At 37.8% G+C, this 18,425-nt stretch overlaps 1 protein-coding gene across 2 annotated transcripts in view; it reads right to left on the bottom strand.

Moving 5' to 3' along the window:
* Positions 1-3,846: 3,846 nt before the first annotated feature.
* cbarpb (CACN subunit beta associated regulatory protein b) overlaps positions 3,847-18,425 on the bottom strand; it is a 16,340-nt gene continuing 1,761 nt past the window's right edge. The window contains exons 2-9 of one of the 2 annotated variants that reach the window (XM_016237452.1): positions 17,059-17,204; positions 14,550-14,629; positions 14,246-14,408; positions 12,903-13,074; positions 11,858-12,010; positions 11,465-11,699; positions 7,188-7,377; positions 3,847-5,820 (exon numbers count right to left, since the gene is read on the bottom strand). In XM_016237452.1, the coding sequence (XP_016092938.1) occupies positions 4,383-5,820; positions 7,188-7,377; positions 11,465-11,699; positions 11,858-12,010; positions 12,903-13,074; positions 14,246-14,408; positions 14,550-14,629; positions 17,059-17,204 (2,577 nt within the window). In that variant the 3' untranslated portion in view covers positions 3,847-4,382. The remainder of the gene's footprint in view (positions 5,821-7,187; positions 7,378-11,464; positions 11,700-11,857; positions 12,011-12,902; positions 13,075-14,245; positions 14,409-14,549; positions 14,630-17,058; positions 17,205-18,425) is intronic. The other variant, XM_016237453.1, reaches the window with a different exon arrangement.

Genomic DNA, 18,425 nt, shown 5'->3' with positions numbered 1-18,425 from the left:
CATTCCAAAACATTAACTTTGTTCTTCTTTAACCATTTTTTGGTAGAACGACTTGTGTGCTTGGGGTCGTTGTCTTGCTGCATGGCCCACTTTCTCTTGAGACTCAGTTCTCGGACAGATGTCCTGATATTTTCCTTCAGAATTTGCTGGTATAATTCAGAATTCATTGTTCCATCAATGATGGCATGCCGTCCTGGACAAGATGCAGCAAAACAGGCCCAAACCATGATACTACCACCACCATGTTTCACAAATGGGATAAGGTTCTTATGCTGGAATGCAGTGTTTTCCTTCTCCAAACATAACGCTGCTCATTTAAACCAAAATGTTCTATTTTAGTTGAACATTTCTCCAGTATTCCTCTGGCTTGTCCACATGATCTTTAGCAAACTGCAGATGGGCAGCAATATTCTTTTTGGAGAGCAGTGGCTTTCTCCTTACGACTCTGCCATGCACACCATGGTTGTTCAGTGTTCTACTGATGATGGGCTCATAAATATTAACACTAGCCAATGTGAGAAAGGCCTTTAGTTGCTTAGAAGTTAGCCTGCAGTCCTTTGAAATCTAGTGGACTTTTACACGTCTTGCTTTTAGAGTGATCTTTGTTGGTGGACCACTCCTGGGGAGGGTAACAGTGGTCTTGAATTTCCTCCATTTGTACACATTCTGTCTGACTGTGGATTGGTGGAGTCCAAACTCTTTAGAGATGGCTTTGAAACCTCTTCTAGCCTGATGAACAACATCAACTCTTTTTCTGAGGTCCTCAGAGATCTCATTTGTTTGTGCCATGATACACTTCCACAAACATGATCAAACTTTGATATATCCCTGTTCTTTAAATAAAACAGGGCACACACTGACACCTCTGAAAAACAGATGGACTCCAATTTCACCTTCAAATTTACAGCTAATCCTAGAGATTCACATACTTTTGCCACTCACAGATATGCAATATTGGATCATTTTCCTGAATAAATAAATTACAAAGTATATATTTTAATCTCATTTGTTTGATTGGATTCTCTTTGTCAACTTTCAGGACTTGCATGAAAATCAAATTATTTTTCGGGTTATATTTATGCAGAAATATAGACAATTCTAAAGGGTTCACAAACTTTCAAGCAGCACTGTACATACTAGAGAAACAATTGATATATGAAAGACATCTCAGTTGTAATTTTTCTTTCCTATGGGAACCGGATAGTTTTTGGCACATATTCCGATGTTTCTGAAGTCTAGTATGTCAAGAAGTCCAGAAACCAGTTTTTAACATTTTCAGCATTGCTTAATTAGAGAGGAGAGCCTGAGTGACCTTCAGATAAAAGTGTATCTGATCCAGTCTGAGTCACCGGTGTCTCCCACGCGTTTTATTTCTCGCTCTCTTTCCCTCGCAGAAGGGAATGGGCCGATTGAAATGTTGATGCTATGCTCTCGCAAAGCACCATTCTGTCTGCTGATGGGATGGGGTAGGGAGTGAGTTACATTTCATCTCCATTAATTTGTGCATTGCTGGTGACTCACTGGCCATCTCTGCTTAATGGATTGCACAGGATATTGTGTTTCACGAAGATGAGATATTTCAGACACCATTTGTTCCTGCGACTTTGAATCTCACAGCGGTTCTAGGCACAGTTTATACTTCCATTTTAGGAAGAAATTAACTATGTGTAGATAAGTCTGCAAGGGCAACCCATCCCCTCGTCTCTAGACGGTTTGCTCTTAGTAGACCACTACGAAATGATTGCGTTAGAAGACGCTTTCCACTGAAACCATATGTGCTGTCACTATGATGATAAGAAGCACATCTTATTCTGTAGCCTCGAGCGGTGCATATGTACACCAAGCACGCTTCACAGGGTACAGTCATCCTAATGAGTGCCAAGCTTCGAAGAGTGAACCGAGGCTTTTTCTTCTCTTAGCTTTCCTTTCCAAAGTACTGAATGAGGTTTCAATTAGCTTAAAATGCAATAAATTGCATGTGTGACCATGCAGAAAGTACTCTACTCAAATAAGATTTAAAGAGTGCTGTGGCTCTGTTCTTTGTCCAATCAAATGCTCTCTAGTAGCACATCATGGTTCTTGGATTTTTACATAAACTAAACTAAATTAAAGTGAATGTGAATTGACTTGTGGCCAAGTATAGTGACCCATACTTGGAATTTGTGCTCTGCATTTAATCCATACAAGTGCACACACACACTGTGAACACACACCTGGAGCAGTGGGCAGCCATATTGCTGAGGCACTCGGGGAGCAGTTGGGATTCAGTGCCTTGCTCAAGGGTTTCACCTCAGTCGTGGTATTGAAGGTGGAGAGAGTACTGTACATTCACTTCCCCCACCTGCAATCCCTGCCGGACCTGAGACTTGAACCCCCACCCTTTGGGTTACAAGTCCGACTCTCTATCCATTAGGCCACGACTGCCTAAAAAGCTTAAAATGTTGCTGGATATTAATGTTACCTTCATTTGCTATCAGAAATTTCCTACTTCCTACTTCTAAAATCACAGTTGACCCTTCGCAGGAAGCTTGATTGACAGGCAATCTGACCAATCGTAACACCAAATCCACCATTTTGTCTGACAAACAAATCAGACAGGAGAGTAGATTACCTTCCGTGGAATTAAACTTGAAATATGGTGTGTATTGACGTCTTTCTGCAGTTGAAATAAAATACCTTCTGATGTTCCTTCATATTTATTTTGTACTATAACTAGTAAAGAGGAAGGGATGATCAGTTCACATGCCACTTGAACTGAGGTGCTACAGTGATCTGTCACGACACGTTAAAGAGCCACAAAACTGTAGGTATTAAAGCCAAAATGTATCCAAGATATTTAGTCAAAATCCAATGGATTGTGAATAAAACGTAGTGTCCCATTAATTGACAACCATATAAACATACCCACTCCATTGTATACATTCACTCAGCTATCTAGATAGGCAGCTTTCTAGTTTAAATAAATGCTTTTTTTGCGATGGGAAATACATACAAAATGCATTCGGCTACGTAGTTATATACCTAAATAAACTTGAGAGGGCTTCATGTCCAATTTCTGACTAGAAAATGTATTAATCTCGTTAGGAATATTTTTTGTTTGGCAAATATCTTCCCTCGCCACAGTTATCAATTATTCTGTGTATGCATATGTTTTGACGTCAAATTTAATTGTGATCAAACATATGGTCCCCAGTGGAGAAATGAAGCTGGTGACCATCCATAGAGTTGGTCATCTTCAGTTCAGATGAGGAACATTCATTACAGCAGAGGGACATGAATAAATAGGATGTGTCAGTGGTCTTTGTTTGTGCTGTCGCGCAAATGATTGGTAGCCGCTATCACAAGCATTAAGGTCCTTTCCCATTCTCCCTGGTTACCTGGGGTTGCTATTGATTTAGAATCATAATGACTGTACAGCCATCTTTAATTTATTAGCTTGGCTGATATGAATATTTGATGTTCCCAAAGGGATATTTCAGCACCTAAGATGGAGAATGGCAGGGTGGAACATAGACAGGTGCTGATAACGGTTTGCCGGAGCGAGCCGACAATCTCTTGGATCTTGAGATGAAAAAACGAAAAGGACTCGAGCAAAGTCATAATGCATCATTCTTTATTGACTAGTTGGAAAAACATAACATGAAAATAAATGTTTATATTGGTTGGTCCCTCAAGGCTCAGTAGATCTAGAACAAAGAGATCCAGGTAAACAAAATAAAGCTTGCCTCGCTTTCTCTTTTTAGTTGTTGTTTTTTGTTTTTTGACTGATTAATTAGTCAAGCAGATTTTTACAGATTTTTTTTCTTTTCTACATGGAAATTTGCACAAATATATTTCTCTTCCCAGATGCTAATAATAAGTAGTACTGAGTATTTTACAACTTCAGAAACAAAACATAATAACCGAATGGAGGGCTAGCTTGTACATTTAAAAATAAGTAAAAGAAAATAATATTGATTTGGGTCATGAACAGACATCCGGATAGGCAGCATTGCAATATAATTCATGCAATTACAAATATAATCAATCTTTAATCTAATAGCACCCAATTTCACAGTGGATTACCTAGTGCAGAGAAAATATTGGCTTTTGAAGTCAACAAATAGCTAAATGGAGAGCTATAATAACAGACTTTGACATTTCATTTGTTTAAGACTTGGTGCATTGAGCAACATGAGGTATGAGCCTTAATTGCCATTTATTCAACACTGAGCATGGAAGAAATGTCTCTACACCACTGGTCTAGGACATAATGAGAATGATTTCAACGCCATTTAAATGACCAAAGCAAATGTCCAATGTCAGAGCCAATGTCGATCAAAACTTTGGACCTGTAGTTGCCGCGAAGTGTTCTTGCACGAGGAGATGAAGGGAGCCACATGCTACACTGGACTGTGATCGGGCGATGTGTAGGTCACAGTCACTGCACTACACTCGGGTGGTTCCCTGGTCCTGCGGAGATCCGAGTACAGCCGCTCTTCGAGTGTTGCCGCTAGCTTGTCTCTCAGCTCTTCTGTGATTGTCTGTGGGCCATAGCTTGTACATTTGGGTGTATGTTCATCAGGAGGCTCAGGCAGTGGCAATGTTTGCCTAGAGTTCTCCTGGCCCACCGATTGCTCTCCAGAAATGTCAGTCATTGGAGGGGGCTGCGATGCCTCGAGGGCTTCCTTTTCATTGATGGTTCCGCCGCTTTCGGTGCTGGAAGATATTCTTATCTTGTCAGGATCCACATCAGTAGCGGTATCCTGATCTGCCTTGGGTGTCTCGGGTGTACTGGTTGCACCTTCGCTGCTCTCTTCGTCAGGTGCACTAATGATTCGTGGGAGCGTGCTGTGGTAGCTAGTCTCTAGAGGGTAGTTGACAGTTTCGCCACGTCGGAGAGGAGTGCGGTACCGGTCAAAAGAGGATTGGAAGCGCTGGCCGGGATCGCTGTACTGTTTGGAGCGCTGCCACTGCTTACGCAGGTGCACCCGGGAACGATGCTTGGAGTGCAGTGGAGACTCCTGCTGATCGAACAGCGGGTCGTGCCGCAAGAACTCGTGGAAAAGTGCGTCGGTTTTCTCATCGATGCTGTAGTCACGCCGGGAAAGGACGGGGGGATGAGGTTGAACGTCGTGTTGAGTGAACATCTGGCTATAGGGGGACCACAGCATGGTGCTCTCGTCCGTTTCCACTCCATCCACACCACCGCTGGCACCCGCGGGTTCCTCTTCGAGTTCTTCGTCGAAGATGTCCGTGTCGAAGCTCTCGCACACGGTCCCTTTGCGACCAGAACTGAAGAAGTGCCTGCGCTCCACGGCAGAGCCGTCCTTACTGCTACTGCTGCTACCTAACAGTCGCAACTCCTCGGGAGCACGTGAAGGTGCTTCTATCGAGGCATAACCGCTGTCCATTTGGAGCAGCTTGCGGTTTCCTGTCTCCCCGTCACTTCCCCTTTCAGAATCGACACTATCTTGTTTGCGACCTTTCTCCGATCCCTCATCTTGAGGCAAGTTCGCATCCCCCTCCATCTCATCCCCAATATCCTGCGAGGGGTACCTAGGCAGCCCTCCCATCTCGGTCTTACCCCCTAAAGAGCACACGCTGTCTGCGTCACTACGGACGGAGTCTTTGTCGTTGTTGCTGCTCTGGTCGGACGAGACATACCGCTCGAGAGAGGCTCGAAGAGTCCAGATATCACAGTACAAGGTCTGAGGTTCTAAGCTCTCCTGATGGTAGCCCATTCCAAGACTCTCTTGCGGGGGCTCAGAGGTGAGGCCGATCACCCCGGGACCCATCGCTCTGCTGCAGCTGGGCTCCACCATCACCTCCACCTCTAACCTGAAGAACAGCACACATATGAAATCAGTCAAACTCGTTTTCTTAAATATAGTCAGTATTTCTTTAGAAAATGCCGCAGTGTAGCACAACATCTGTTTTAGTGTGGGTTTGTCAAATAAATTAGGTTTATTTGGTGGGTTTATCTTTAGTTTATCTTTGAGCCCAGATTTAACTTTTATATATTTTTCATATTTTTACAATTTTTAGATAACATTTTTATACAAATAATCCTAAAATTGCAATGCTCCAAAAACAGTAAAAAACACAAAGCAATTTTTAAAATGACAATTTAAGTAGCACTGCTACAATCTTAGTTGTACAATACTGAAAACTAAGGTAAACTAGTCAACCTAACTAACTGACTAGTCTAAACTAGTTGAGTAGCTAACCACTGTAGACCATCCCTATTATATTATTTAATTAGAAAATGCCACAACATAGCACAACATCATGTTTTATGTCAGTGTAGGTCTACATTACTGATCAACAGTGTGGGGAAAGTAAGATTAGAGAAGTGTCTCATTAATTTGTTCAAAAATACAGAAAAAATAACTGGTTTTCCATTTGAATACATTTTAAATGGGTTTTTTTCTTGTGGTGGCAAAGCTGAATTTTCAGTAGCCATTACTCCAGTCTTCAGTGACACAAGATTATTTAGAAATCATTCTAAAATACGCAAGAAACATTTCTTCTTTATCTATGTTGAAGTTGTCAAAAGTTGTGCTGCTTAATATTTTAATTTTTTTATATTTGTTCAGGATTCTTCAGCATTTATGTGAAATAGAAATCTTTTGTATATTATAAATATATTTAATGTCACTTGGACCACTTTAATGCATCTTCGCTGAATAAAAGTGACCCCAAACGTTTGAATGGTAGTGTATGTCAAATATATTATGTTTGTTTATTTTCCCTTCCGTTAAAGCTTGGAGTCCAGATTCAGAGATGTTAAAACAGATGCCTCCATTAGTGCACAGATGGTTGTGACTCACTCTGTGATGGTTAATTTGAGAAGACCAGTACACAGTGACAGAAACAGGAAAGTCAGTTGTGATAGGTAAGCAAATATAAACAAATATACTAATGTTCATAAACATAAAATTGTCCTTCTTGGCCCATTTTGCAAAACAAATGCTAACTGATGGCTAAAAATACCAAAAGGTACACCTGTGGTATTTACCCAAATTCAAGGAAACGACTTCCAAATCTAAAGCAAAGCTTTTTGCACTGTAAGCTGATGATGCCATGATAAGGCAATGCGGTCAGCGCGCTGAGATCAGTCCAGCATGGAATGAGGTCTGCTGTATGAGGCGTGGTGAGGCAGATGGTTGCTATAGCGAATGCATGGGCGAGGCAATTAAAGATACCTGCCGAGGGAGGGTGGGGGTGTGGAAGGGGGGGAGAGAAGACGTGGACTAGTCCGAGTGGGGCAGTAGGTGACATCCTTGGTGCGAGCAATGTACTGGATGAGGTCGATGTGATGGCCGTCATGCTCATCCTGGTCCATGCTCTCGCTGGCTGCACGCTGCCGCTGGAACTGCCTCCGCTTGGGGGAACCTGTGGGGACAACGAGAATTTTGTGGCATCATCAATAGACTCACAAAGCAATTTTAAATTTCTCACATGAAATAAAATTGACACATTTCAGGTTTAATTGTCAACAAATAATTGGTCCACCAAAAAGAACCCTGTATTTGCCAACTGTAATTGCAAATTCCGTCATTACCAACATATTTCAATGAATTCAAAACCATATTTCCAGTAGATATTTGCAAACTGCATCACAAAGTTTTGTAGTTGGTACTACAACTCTAAACGTGTAGTTAGAAGCATATAGTTTCTTGTGTGCTGTTAGCCAATTATGGTAACACCTTTTTATAATCTCTAACTTGCTCTTCCTCTCAAACTACTTTCCTTTTCCACCTTAAAGGAATCATGACATGAGAAACCAAATTTCCCTTGATCTTTAGATACAGATACTTGAGTCTGTGGTCAGGACAAATTAAGAGAAAGAATGTTTGCTTTGACGCGTTTGGTTTAAACAGCTCGTTCGGACTTTGGAGCATTTTGTTTTGTAAATGAGGCACAGTGTCATGGAGAGTTCACAAAGAAACATTTGTTGAAAAATGAAGCAATATTAGATCTGACTGCAGCTGCATCAGTCTGTAAGTAAATAATTTCTAGTTGCTTGTTCTGGAAATGACAAGTTTTATTTTGATTATGTTGTCATGACATGCAATAGCGAGGGGGCGTTGATATTGTTTTCTGACTGACATTAGTCAGTCATAACAGTGGCTGTTTACGGAGAAGCCTTAAAGGAACCGCCCATAAAACAGCGTGTTTCTGGGAGAGGTTCAGAATGAGGGTTGAAAATAATCATTTTTTCCACATATTTATTTATTAAATTTTTTGCACAAACCTTTATTAACATTATAATTAAACCTCAAGGAACATATACAATTTTGAAAAAATCCATGTCATGACCCCTTTAAACCACCGTTCCATTATATCCGTGTACGATTGCTGCTTTTCGCCCCCTAGTCGCAGTTGCATTGAACTTTCAAATTGACCCTTCGTAGGGAGTTTGATTGACAGGTGATCTGACCAATCATAATGCTGAATCTGCATTTTTTTGTCCAACAAACAAATTAAACAGGAGAGTAGATTAACTTCAAATACAGTGTATTGATGTCTTTCCGTGGTTGAAATAAGATACCTTCTGATGTTCATTCATGCTTATTTCGTGCTATAACTAGTAAAGAGAAAGAGATGATTGGTGCACATGCCGCTTGAACTGAGGCGCTACAGCGATCTGTCACGACATGTTAAAGGCCCACAAAATGGTATTTATTGTTTGAATTTCTTACAAAATGACAAAATTTGAAAGCTAAGACTATGTTTCAAACCAGTAGTAACCTGCTCTATCTTGTCTGTTGGTATGTTGTCAGTTTCCTCTTTGCTCCTCGATGTATTTTTCACTACTTGAGAACATGGTGTGTGGAGTGAGAGTGCCATGGCTTGTTGGACATAGCAACAGTAACTAAGCAGGTCAGGTCTTTGAGAAGGGTCAATTGGTCGTAAATCAGCCATAATCCTACTACACTTATTTTTTGTGGTAAAATTAATGAAAAATTAATGTATGAATATATCCACGCACAAAAAAGACAGTCAAAACTATTGGTTTTATAGGGCTAATTTATAAAATAATTATTTCGAACATAATTATTCATAACAGTTCATTTTACAGAAATAGTGTTTAAATAACGTTTTAGTGGAAAAATATTGATAATTGTGACTTTGCTCTTCAAGTCTCAATATGTTAATTCTCACTTATCACTGTGTTATCTCATAGTTTTGATAAGAATCAAATCATATCCAGTCTGGTGGCTGAAATAGCTGATAAACAAATTACTTTTAGCAAACTCACATTTCGTCTGGCTCCATTTTAGTGTATAACTAGGGTTCTCATGAATTAAAATAATTATTTTATTTTAAAATATAAAATCAAAGTAATATAAAGATAATTGTAAAATAATGCATAAATAATAAAAATATATATAATTTGCCTCTAAATTTAATATTATTATTATTTTACCGTTATTTTTTTTTACCAAGAAAGATTAAAAACCTTGTTTTACAGGAGTGTCCTGGCCAAGATAGGTAGCCAAATGTACACTTATACACAAATCCAGTACAAATAAGACCAACATAACATATGGAACATAAAAACATTTACAATTCATTAACTCATCTTCCAATTCTCGAATAATGGATTCCAACCTCTCCTCTTTTGCTTTCTAAATGTAGTGCATTAGGTTTAATGCATTCAGAAAACATAATTAACATTAAAACATGTATCTTATTTGTTACCCTGGGCATCCAACAGTGGAAATCTATTATATGGAGAGCATAGCTTTTATCATGACCGTATTGTTTCACAGAATAAAAAAACACTGAGCGTTTGGGACGCTCATTTTCGCTCTCTCTCATTAAAAATAAATAAATAAATAAAAAAAAGTTTGGAATGGAAGAGCCCTGCGTCAACCGGCCATCTGCTTGAGAGTGAGTCTTGGCACTCAGATACAGCAGCTTCGTCTTGGCTGAGAGAATATTCTATAGTCTGCTACACACATACGCACACACAAAAGCCAAACCATTTCTCTGCTCCACGCTACATGAAGGCACTAAAACTCTATTAAGGTCTTCAATAATTTTTCCAAGGTAATACACAATGCAGGGGCTAAATGAAAAGCAAAGAAACATTCAATATTGCTTTGCATCCCCTAAGGCTAGGAAACTGATCGCTTCACAGGTTCATAACACTGTCTGTACTTTCCACAGCAGTGTTATCTCACTTCCTTTCATGCTGTCAGACCTGAGAGGATAAATCCAGAGATATTTACAGTAATACTTATATAATCAAACAGCAGCATTCTTATTAATCTAGTCATTCATGTTTATTATTTCATTCAGTCCCATCAGCTACACCGTGCACTTTTCTCATATTCAAAACATGAGGTAGACACTTGCACTATCAGAGGATTTTTGTCATGTCAATGCATTAGTATAATACAAAGGTGATCAAATTAAGAGAAGAAAATTAGATCGCTTTTTGCCACCAAATTCACATCATTGTTTTGAACAAATGCCAACCACTACGCTCTGCAAAAACTTCTTTACTATACACTCCCATTCAAATGTTTGAGGTCAATAAGATTTTTTTTTAATCAATTAATTCTTTTATTTAGCAGGGATGCATTCAATTGATAAAAAAATGACAGTAAATAAATTTTTAATGTTACAAAAGTTTTCAAATAAATGCTGTTCTTTTGAACTTTCTATTCATCAACCCCCCCCCCCCCAAAAAAAAAAATGGTTTCCCCAAAAAAATTAACCAGAAAAAACTTTTTTCAGGAACCCCCCCCCCCCAAAAAAAAACATGGTTTCCCCAAAAATATTAAGCAGTAAAAACTGTTTTCAGGATTGATAATAATAAGAAATGTTTCTTGATAAAATCAGCATATTAGAGTGATTTCTGAAGGATCATGTGACACTGAAGACTGGAGTAATGATGCTGAAAATTCAGCTTTACCATCACAGAAATAAATTATGATTTAAAATATATTAAAATAGAAACATTGATTTTAAATTGTAATAATATTTCACAATATTACTATTTTTGCTGTACTTTTGATCAAATAAATGCCCCAAAAGTCCAAAAAAATAACCCAATTTTTTTAACGGCATTGTATGTTTAAGTACAATATTTAAATGTTAAATTAATTTTTTTTTATGATTTGTTTTATTAAAAATAATAAAATATTTTACAACTTCTAATTAAAAATGGACTGCTTTAAAAACAAAACAAAATACTCTAAAGCTAATTATAGATAAAGCACTGATAAAAATATCCAAATATCAAAAATATCTGGAAACTAAACTGTTTTAATTAGTATAGTCCAATAAAAAATGTAGTTGGCTTTATATTTAAGAAAAACATATTTAAAACAACACGAAATAGCAATACCTCTATAAAATTCATGTTTCATCAGCACAGCCTGTTTATTTGTGATGAAACTAGCGCCCTACATTCACACCGGATGCTTTCTTTAATCTGCTGCCAGCTCCTGGATGTGTCACTGACCTCTCATGTCTAGACTTGAAGCTCTCTGGCTGCTGTCGAACTTCCACTTCTTGATCTTGAAGTAGGGACTCGCTCCCTCCAGGCTAGCGTGTCGGCGGAGCTTGGTGAAGAACTGCAGCATGGGGCCCTGTGGGGCCCCGCCAGAGGAGGACAGGGCCATGGATGAGGCCGACGCACACTCTCTACCGTTACCCATGATGCCTGTGCTCCTCCTGACTCCTCCTCTGACCTCCATCTGTTTGTGTTCGCAAGATTACATAAATGCAATACAATCGGATGATCTGCTGTATGCATCCAGCATGTGTTTGTGACTCAAATGAACTTTGAGTTGTCCGTTTGCGTGGATTGTTGTGTGTATTGTGATGTGTCAGTGGGTGAGTGTGTGTGACTCACTAGACACGGGCTGGACAGCTCAGGACCGGCCACTGTGATGCTCTCAAAGAACGTCGTGTCCACAGTGGAATTGAGAGCGTCGCCAGGAAGGGCAGAGCTGGGACTGAGACTCCGGCTGGTCAGGGCAGTCTGGGGCAGGGAAAATACTGGTGGCTGTGCACGTGACAAACACAATGGGTGGTTATTATTTTGGCAGTAATAAGAAACCTGATTAAACATGATGCCTGGTACAGATATAAAAATGTTTATTAAAGATTCAGACTCAATAGCTTTATTGAAGCAGCATTCTAACATCTCCTGTTCATTTCCTGTACAACAACGTAACTCGCTGATTAACCACCATAGTACGATGCATTGTTGTGGAAACAAACTAGCTAGTCACGACTATTTCCCGAACACAGTCGCATCTCCGTCGTTTGAAACACATTAATTCGACATTGTTAATGACGTCAGGAGGAATAACTTCTGCTATTTAATCGATTAGGCCCCGATCAGACAGAACAGAGCTGTATTTTTTTTAAGTTTTCTGCTAATATGACAGTTTACTTAACAGCAAAAACCAAAGATTTTTTATTGTGTTCTTGATGATAAAAGTATTAAATTCTTTTTTCAAAAAACAAACTTGCTAGTATAAATGATGTATACTGTTTCACATGCTATGTTTTTAGTAGTCAGTATATTTGTACAGTATATACTAGGTTAGAATAGTATTCTGAACACAACCGATTTCTTGTCATGGGTCACATCAATAACAGCTGCTTAGGTTACAAAAAGGTACAATTTGTGAGATACAGTAGGATTTATCACTTGTCATGACATGACATGGCTAAAGTAAAGTACAAGTTAAAGATAACATGTTAAAACATTAATGACCCCAATATCTATAAATCCATTGCTCCACTGCATAAACGTCTCCTTACACACCACATCATTTAACAAACTGACAATCCATCACGACCTCAGCGCTTTTAACTGCCAAGAAAAATACGATCTCCGCCCTTGTTATGACTGACATCATATTCTCCTATTAGCAGAGCAATGTCACCTGAAAAATTGAGAGGCTGGATTTAGCGACGGGGCGCGTTGTCATGGCAATACTGTTCTCTGATGACTCACACTCGTGGATGGTGAGTATCTGGAGGGCGGGTGGAGGGAGGTGGAGGTGGGTGAGCCGTGCGTTCTTCAAGTGATGGAAGTCGCCCTCCGTAAGCGTGTACCTGAGGTGAGGTGGAAATATGACACATGCTGGCTGGATTTATCACTTCATTAGAGATTTACACCACAAATATATCACGGGAATGTGTTGGCTGAAAGTGTCGTTTAGATAGTCGAAGATGAGTTATCTGTGCTGATAGTAGACAAATTGCATTGCGAAAAGTAGTCACCCAAAGAAACTGTCTTATCTGCATACTGCTTAAAAACAGATTTATGCATAACTCTTGTTTTAATAATAATTTGATATATATATATATACATATATCACCATTTTAATCATCTTATTCTTTTAGTTGTAATCAAAAAGTTATGTCATTTGACAAATTAATATTTAAAACAAAATTTTCTCTAATTATATACTAATTATCTATTTTTAATGTATGCATAAGTATTAAAGAAATATATATATATATATATATATATATATATAACCATTTTAATCATCCTATTCTTGTAGTTTTAATTAAAAAGTCATGTAATTTGTCAAATTAATATTTAAAAAAAAATCTTTCTCTCATTATTGAATAATTATCCTTTTTAGGTAATAATGTATGCATAAGTATTTTAATATAGTTTTAGATGAAGTACATATCAAATTAAATATGTAATGCATTAAGTTCTTTAAAAAAAATACATTTATATACACATTTATATAAATATATACACATTTAATTTTATATCTATTATATATTATTCTTAAAATATCAAACGTAAAATTACAAATTAAAGAATAAGATTTTTATTAAATCGTTAAATGCTAATCATTTAAATACTTTTTGATGTAGTATATCTCAAAATAAATGTGTGTGTGTATATAATGTATTATATATATATTAATTAATATTAATAATCATTTTGTATTACTTATTATGCATACATTTTCATGACCTTACAAATAAATAAATAGAACAAGTACTACTCAAATCAGATAATCAAGTTTTTTTTTTTTGTACAAAATATATGCTGTCATTAATTTTACCCAAAATATTGATGTTGACAAACAAGTTAATGGCCGTTATTCATCAACGGCTCATGCATCTGACAAGTCCAGATGTAAATGTAAAACGCATAGATAAATGAGTAATGAAAGCTGCAGTCTGCTGCGGCAGCGAGCGCTGTGAATAGGAGCGCTCTGTGTCTAGAGTGGGTGGTACGAGTGAGTGGGCGGCTGACCTTCGACCCTTCTCCTGTGTTTTCTTGCTGTGATCGAAGAGCGCTGCTTCGTTGAAGGAGACCCGGCGGCCGGTTGTGCCCGTGGAGAGGAAACGCTCTGTCTCCATGTCGTGGGAGCTGCCTGCCGACAGGCAATCTGACTCATCGATGCGAATCGTAATCTCTGTGCGGGGAGAGACAGATTAGACCAGAGGACGGGTTTGTTTTTCGCATGATGCCCTCAGGTGATGTATGTGACACTGTCACTTAAACTTGACAGGTTGGCATGTAACATGGAATTTAACGTTTTTAGGGAAGTTCTTACCGTGCACTGGCTGGCCCTCCTCAATATAGCTGGTATTACTTTTCTCGGTGTCATCGCTAGCCCTGAGGCAAACAATGAACCTTCAATGCAAACACGTAACCAGTCAAATTCAAATTCATGTTCATCTCATTCATAACATGCAGAACTGGGTCACTATCATATGATGACAAACATGTTCCGGGACTTCACACATAAATGGAAAAAAAATAAAAAATAATATAAAAGGCAGCATTCTATAGTCAATTCTATTGTTCCACATCTTTTTACTGTTTTATTCACACTTTTTATTATTTAAATTTTGTATCAGTTTATCCTTTTTTGTACTAGATTAGATTAGAATATATTCGAAAGTAAATAATATATTTAATGTAAAAAGAATGTTTCTATTTTGTTTTAATGGTGTTGTCAGTCAGAAAGTTGTGGAGAAGTACTTCCTGTTGTACTATTATTTAAATAATGTTAAGTTAATACATTTTAATTTTGCATTAAAAACCCCTTCATATTATATAACATAATAGTATATAAATATATATATATATATATATATATATATATATATAATTTTTCTGAAATATATGCTGTATGTGTGTGTATTTATATTTATACATAATAAATCTACACAGTACACACTTATATATAATGTAAACAAAAACCTCTATTTTGGATGTGATTAATCGCAATTAATCTTTTGACAGCACTAATATATAGCACTACTGTATATATATAGTTAAAACGTAAATTCACGTTTAAATTGATCAAGATACTGATGATGTCATCCTGCACTACACAGATTTGTGTCCAATCAAATGCTGTTTAGAATCAGTATGCCCGCCTCAACGCCACCTACAACCTACTTCAGAATGTAATGTTTAATTATGTTACTTGTCATTTCCTTAATTTCCATAATTAAATGTGAAATTTACTAGCACATTTCTGAGTGAAATTGTTTCTCCACCAAGTGTAGTAAATCATAGTTCCTGGCTGTGATGTAATCAAAACCAATCGACATGTCCTGCCAAAACGTGATTTTATGGGGTCTTTAAACGTTATGTGAGAAAGTCACCAGATTTTAAAAATGTCCCAGCTGTGAATAATTGAGAAAAAAAAAAACCTCATTCACCTGCGTTGACATTTAAATAAACGCGTATGATAGGCACAATAACAACACCGGCTTTATTACGACAATATACAGTTTCATTCGCCATAAGGCACTGTGGGTAATGAGAAACTGGAAATGATTTTCCAGTTCTCTAACCACAGTGAACGGTGGCACACTGCGAGTGTGTGTGTGTGTGTTTTAGTGGGTGTTGGCTAGAGTGCACTCTCTCCCGCACCAGGAGTGATTTATCGCGGCTGATGGCTGCTATGAGATCTCATTATACTCGTCATTTGTGTGAGCCTGGAGAGCAGGCAGACTCTACACCTCTCAGCAGCCACTGAGAAATACAGCCAGGCTGTGACGAATGTGCACAGAAAACATTTTCGGTGCCGAGTGTTCCTCTTCATCAGAGGAACAGTTTATTCCAGTTGAATCTTTGTGTTACGGTTTTATTTGATGTATAATTTAGTGTCAAACGTAATCATATGCATCATCTGTCAACATGCAATCCAACATGCAAACATCATTCTGCAAGCGACAATCATAATGTATATTCTCAATATTCACAGAACAGATTTCTTCATATTTTAGTGGGTGTTGGCTAGAGTGCACTCTCTCCCGCACCAGGAGTGATTTATCGCGGCTGATGGCTACTATGAGATCTCATTATACTCGTCATTTGTGTGAGCCTGGAGAGCAGGCAGACTCTACACCTCTCAGCAGCCACTGAGAAATACAGCCAGGCTGTGACGAATGTGCACAGAAAACATTTTCGGTGCCGAGTGTTCCTCTTCATCAGAGGAACAGTTTATTCCAGTTGAATCTTTGTGTTACGGTTTTATTTGATGTATAATTTAGTGTCAAACGTAATCATATGCATCATCTGTCAACATGCAATCCAACATGCAAACATCATTCTGCAAGCGACAATCATAATGTATATTCTCAATATTCACAGAACAGATTTCTTCATTTCATCTGTGCTATTTTTTTTTGTAATTGTACAATAATTTTAATTGGTTTTATGATGTGTTTTAAGATGAAAACTCTTCTGAATATAAAAACACATCTTGTGTGAAAGCATCCTAACCTTAACCTCATGCAGTTGGTGCGACCATCTGTCACGCAGTGCAATAATAATCACTGATACAATATGCTATAATGGATCCTTCTGGGTTTGAATGGGTTTATATATATATATATATATACACACACACACACACACACACTGTATATATATATATATATATATATTCTGGTTTATATGTATATACAGTATGTATGTATCCATAAAAATACTCCTGAGGAACTGCTCTGAAAAGATAAATACAAAAATATTATATATATATATATATATATATATATATATATATATATATAAATGTTTATGTTGCGAGGGATTGGTCTTACCATGCATGGCGTCTGTCCCCTTCACAACAACGGCGACAGACAATCAGAAGGACAGAGAGCAGGACCAGTGTCCCCCCGACAAAGATGGACAAGAGGACCAGCAGGAGGACATAGCCATTCTGTGTCCCTGATGACAGCGGGACATCCTGGGTAAACACCAGAGAAAGAAACAAACCAGTCACAATGGAAATTCCTTCTCCGAGTAAAACCGCATTACTTCAATTTTCACACTATATAGGTTTCTCCAATTCCATTGTCCAACTTTTTCAGGTCTTAAACCCCAAAAAACCCTTAATTGTTACCATTTTACCAACATAGACATAAACCGCAGACATTTTTTGCATAAAAGCCCTTTGTTCAAGATTGGTCCCTATGGTAATATTACATAAAGCCCAGTTTCTGGAGAAAACTTCAGGTGTGTGGGCTTTTGTGTCTGAGTTGAGATGTTAAGTACAGTGTTCACCAGTGTTCTAGAGGCGGAGACTTTCAGAGACAAGAATGGAAGAGACAGAAGGTTCTTTCCTCAAATACATCAAAGCACAAAGGCATACAACACCTCTCGCCCTGCCACCTGCTTAACTGTCATCTTCGTTCATGTCCTCAAAGAGATGTTCACTGGTAAGAATGCTAAATAAGAACAAGGCCTGAATGAGCCTTTGGGCCATAGATGAAGCACTTTACAATTACTCTTACATTATACAGTGTTTAAATTGGTGGAGCAGAACATCCTAATTACCAGCCATTGTTCAGGTGAAGATCTAGAAAAAGTTTATTAAGATCAGGTCTATTACTTTGTTAATGAAAAAGTTTTGAAGACTGATTTATCGTCATGAAACTAGAAAGCTACGTATCAGAGAGTCTGCCATTAACCTAGCTTGGCAAGAGCGAAGGAAGGAAAAACTGGGACCTCTTTCATGGACAGTAGCATCATCGTGAAGGTCTCAAGAAGTAGTCAGGCTAACTTATTTTCATAAAAATTGATAAAACAATATTTTTAACACTTTTAAAAGTTTACATTCTGAACTTTTTATTCTGTCGTTCTTCAGAAAATCATTGCTGTTTTTGGTGCTTTAAGGAACCCAGAACTAAGATACTGATCTCAAGAACCTGTAATGCAACATCAAGAACATCTTAATCTCCAAAAAAACATAAGAAATCCATACAAATCCTGTCTAAATATTTTGTTAGGAAATCTAAAAATGTGTAATATCTAAATTAACTGCTTTTTTATTAAAGTCAAAAACATTCTTTAAAATGACTGATCAATCTGACTACATTGGGTCACAAAAAACGTTTATTTAAAATAAACATGTAACGCAGGTGAATGTGAATGAGATTTTTTTTTTCATTTCGCAGGTGAAATCCAG

This window comes from Sinocyclocheilus grahami, unplaced genomic scaffold, assembly GCF_001515645.1.
Source record: "Sinocyclocheilus grahami isolate Dianchi unplaced genomic scaffold, SAMN03320097.WGS_v1.1 scaffold514.1, whole genome shotgun sequence".
In the NCBI taxonomy this organism is placed as follows: Eukaryota; Metazoa; Chordata; class Actinopteri; order Cypriniformes; family Cyprinidae; genus Sinocyclocheilus; species Sinocyclocheilus grahami.
Note: the sequence above shows the minus strand (reverse complement) of the source record. Positions and strands in the feature narration are given on the sequence as shown.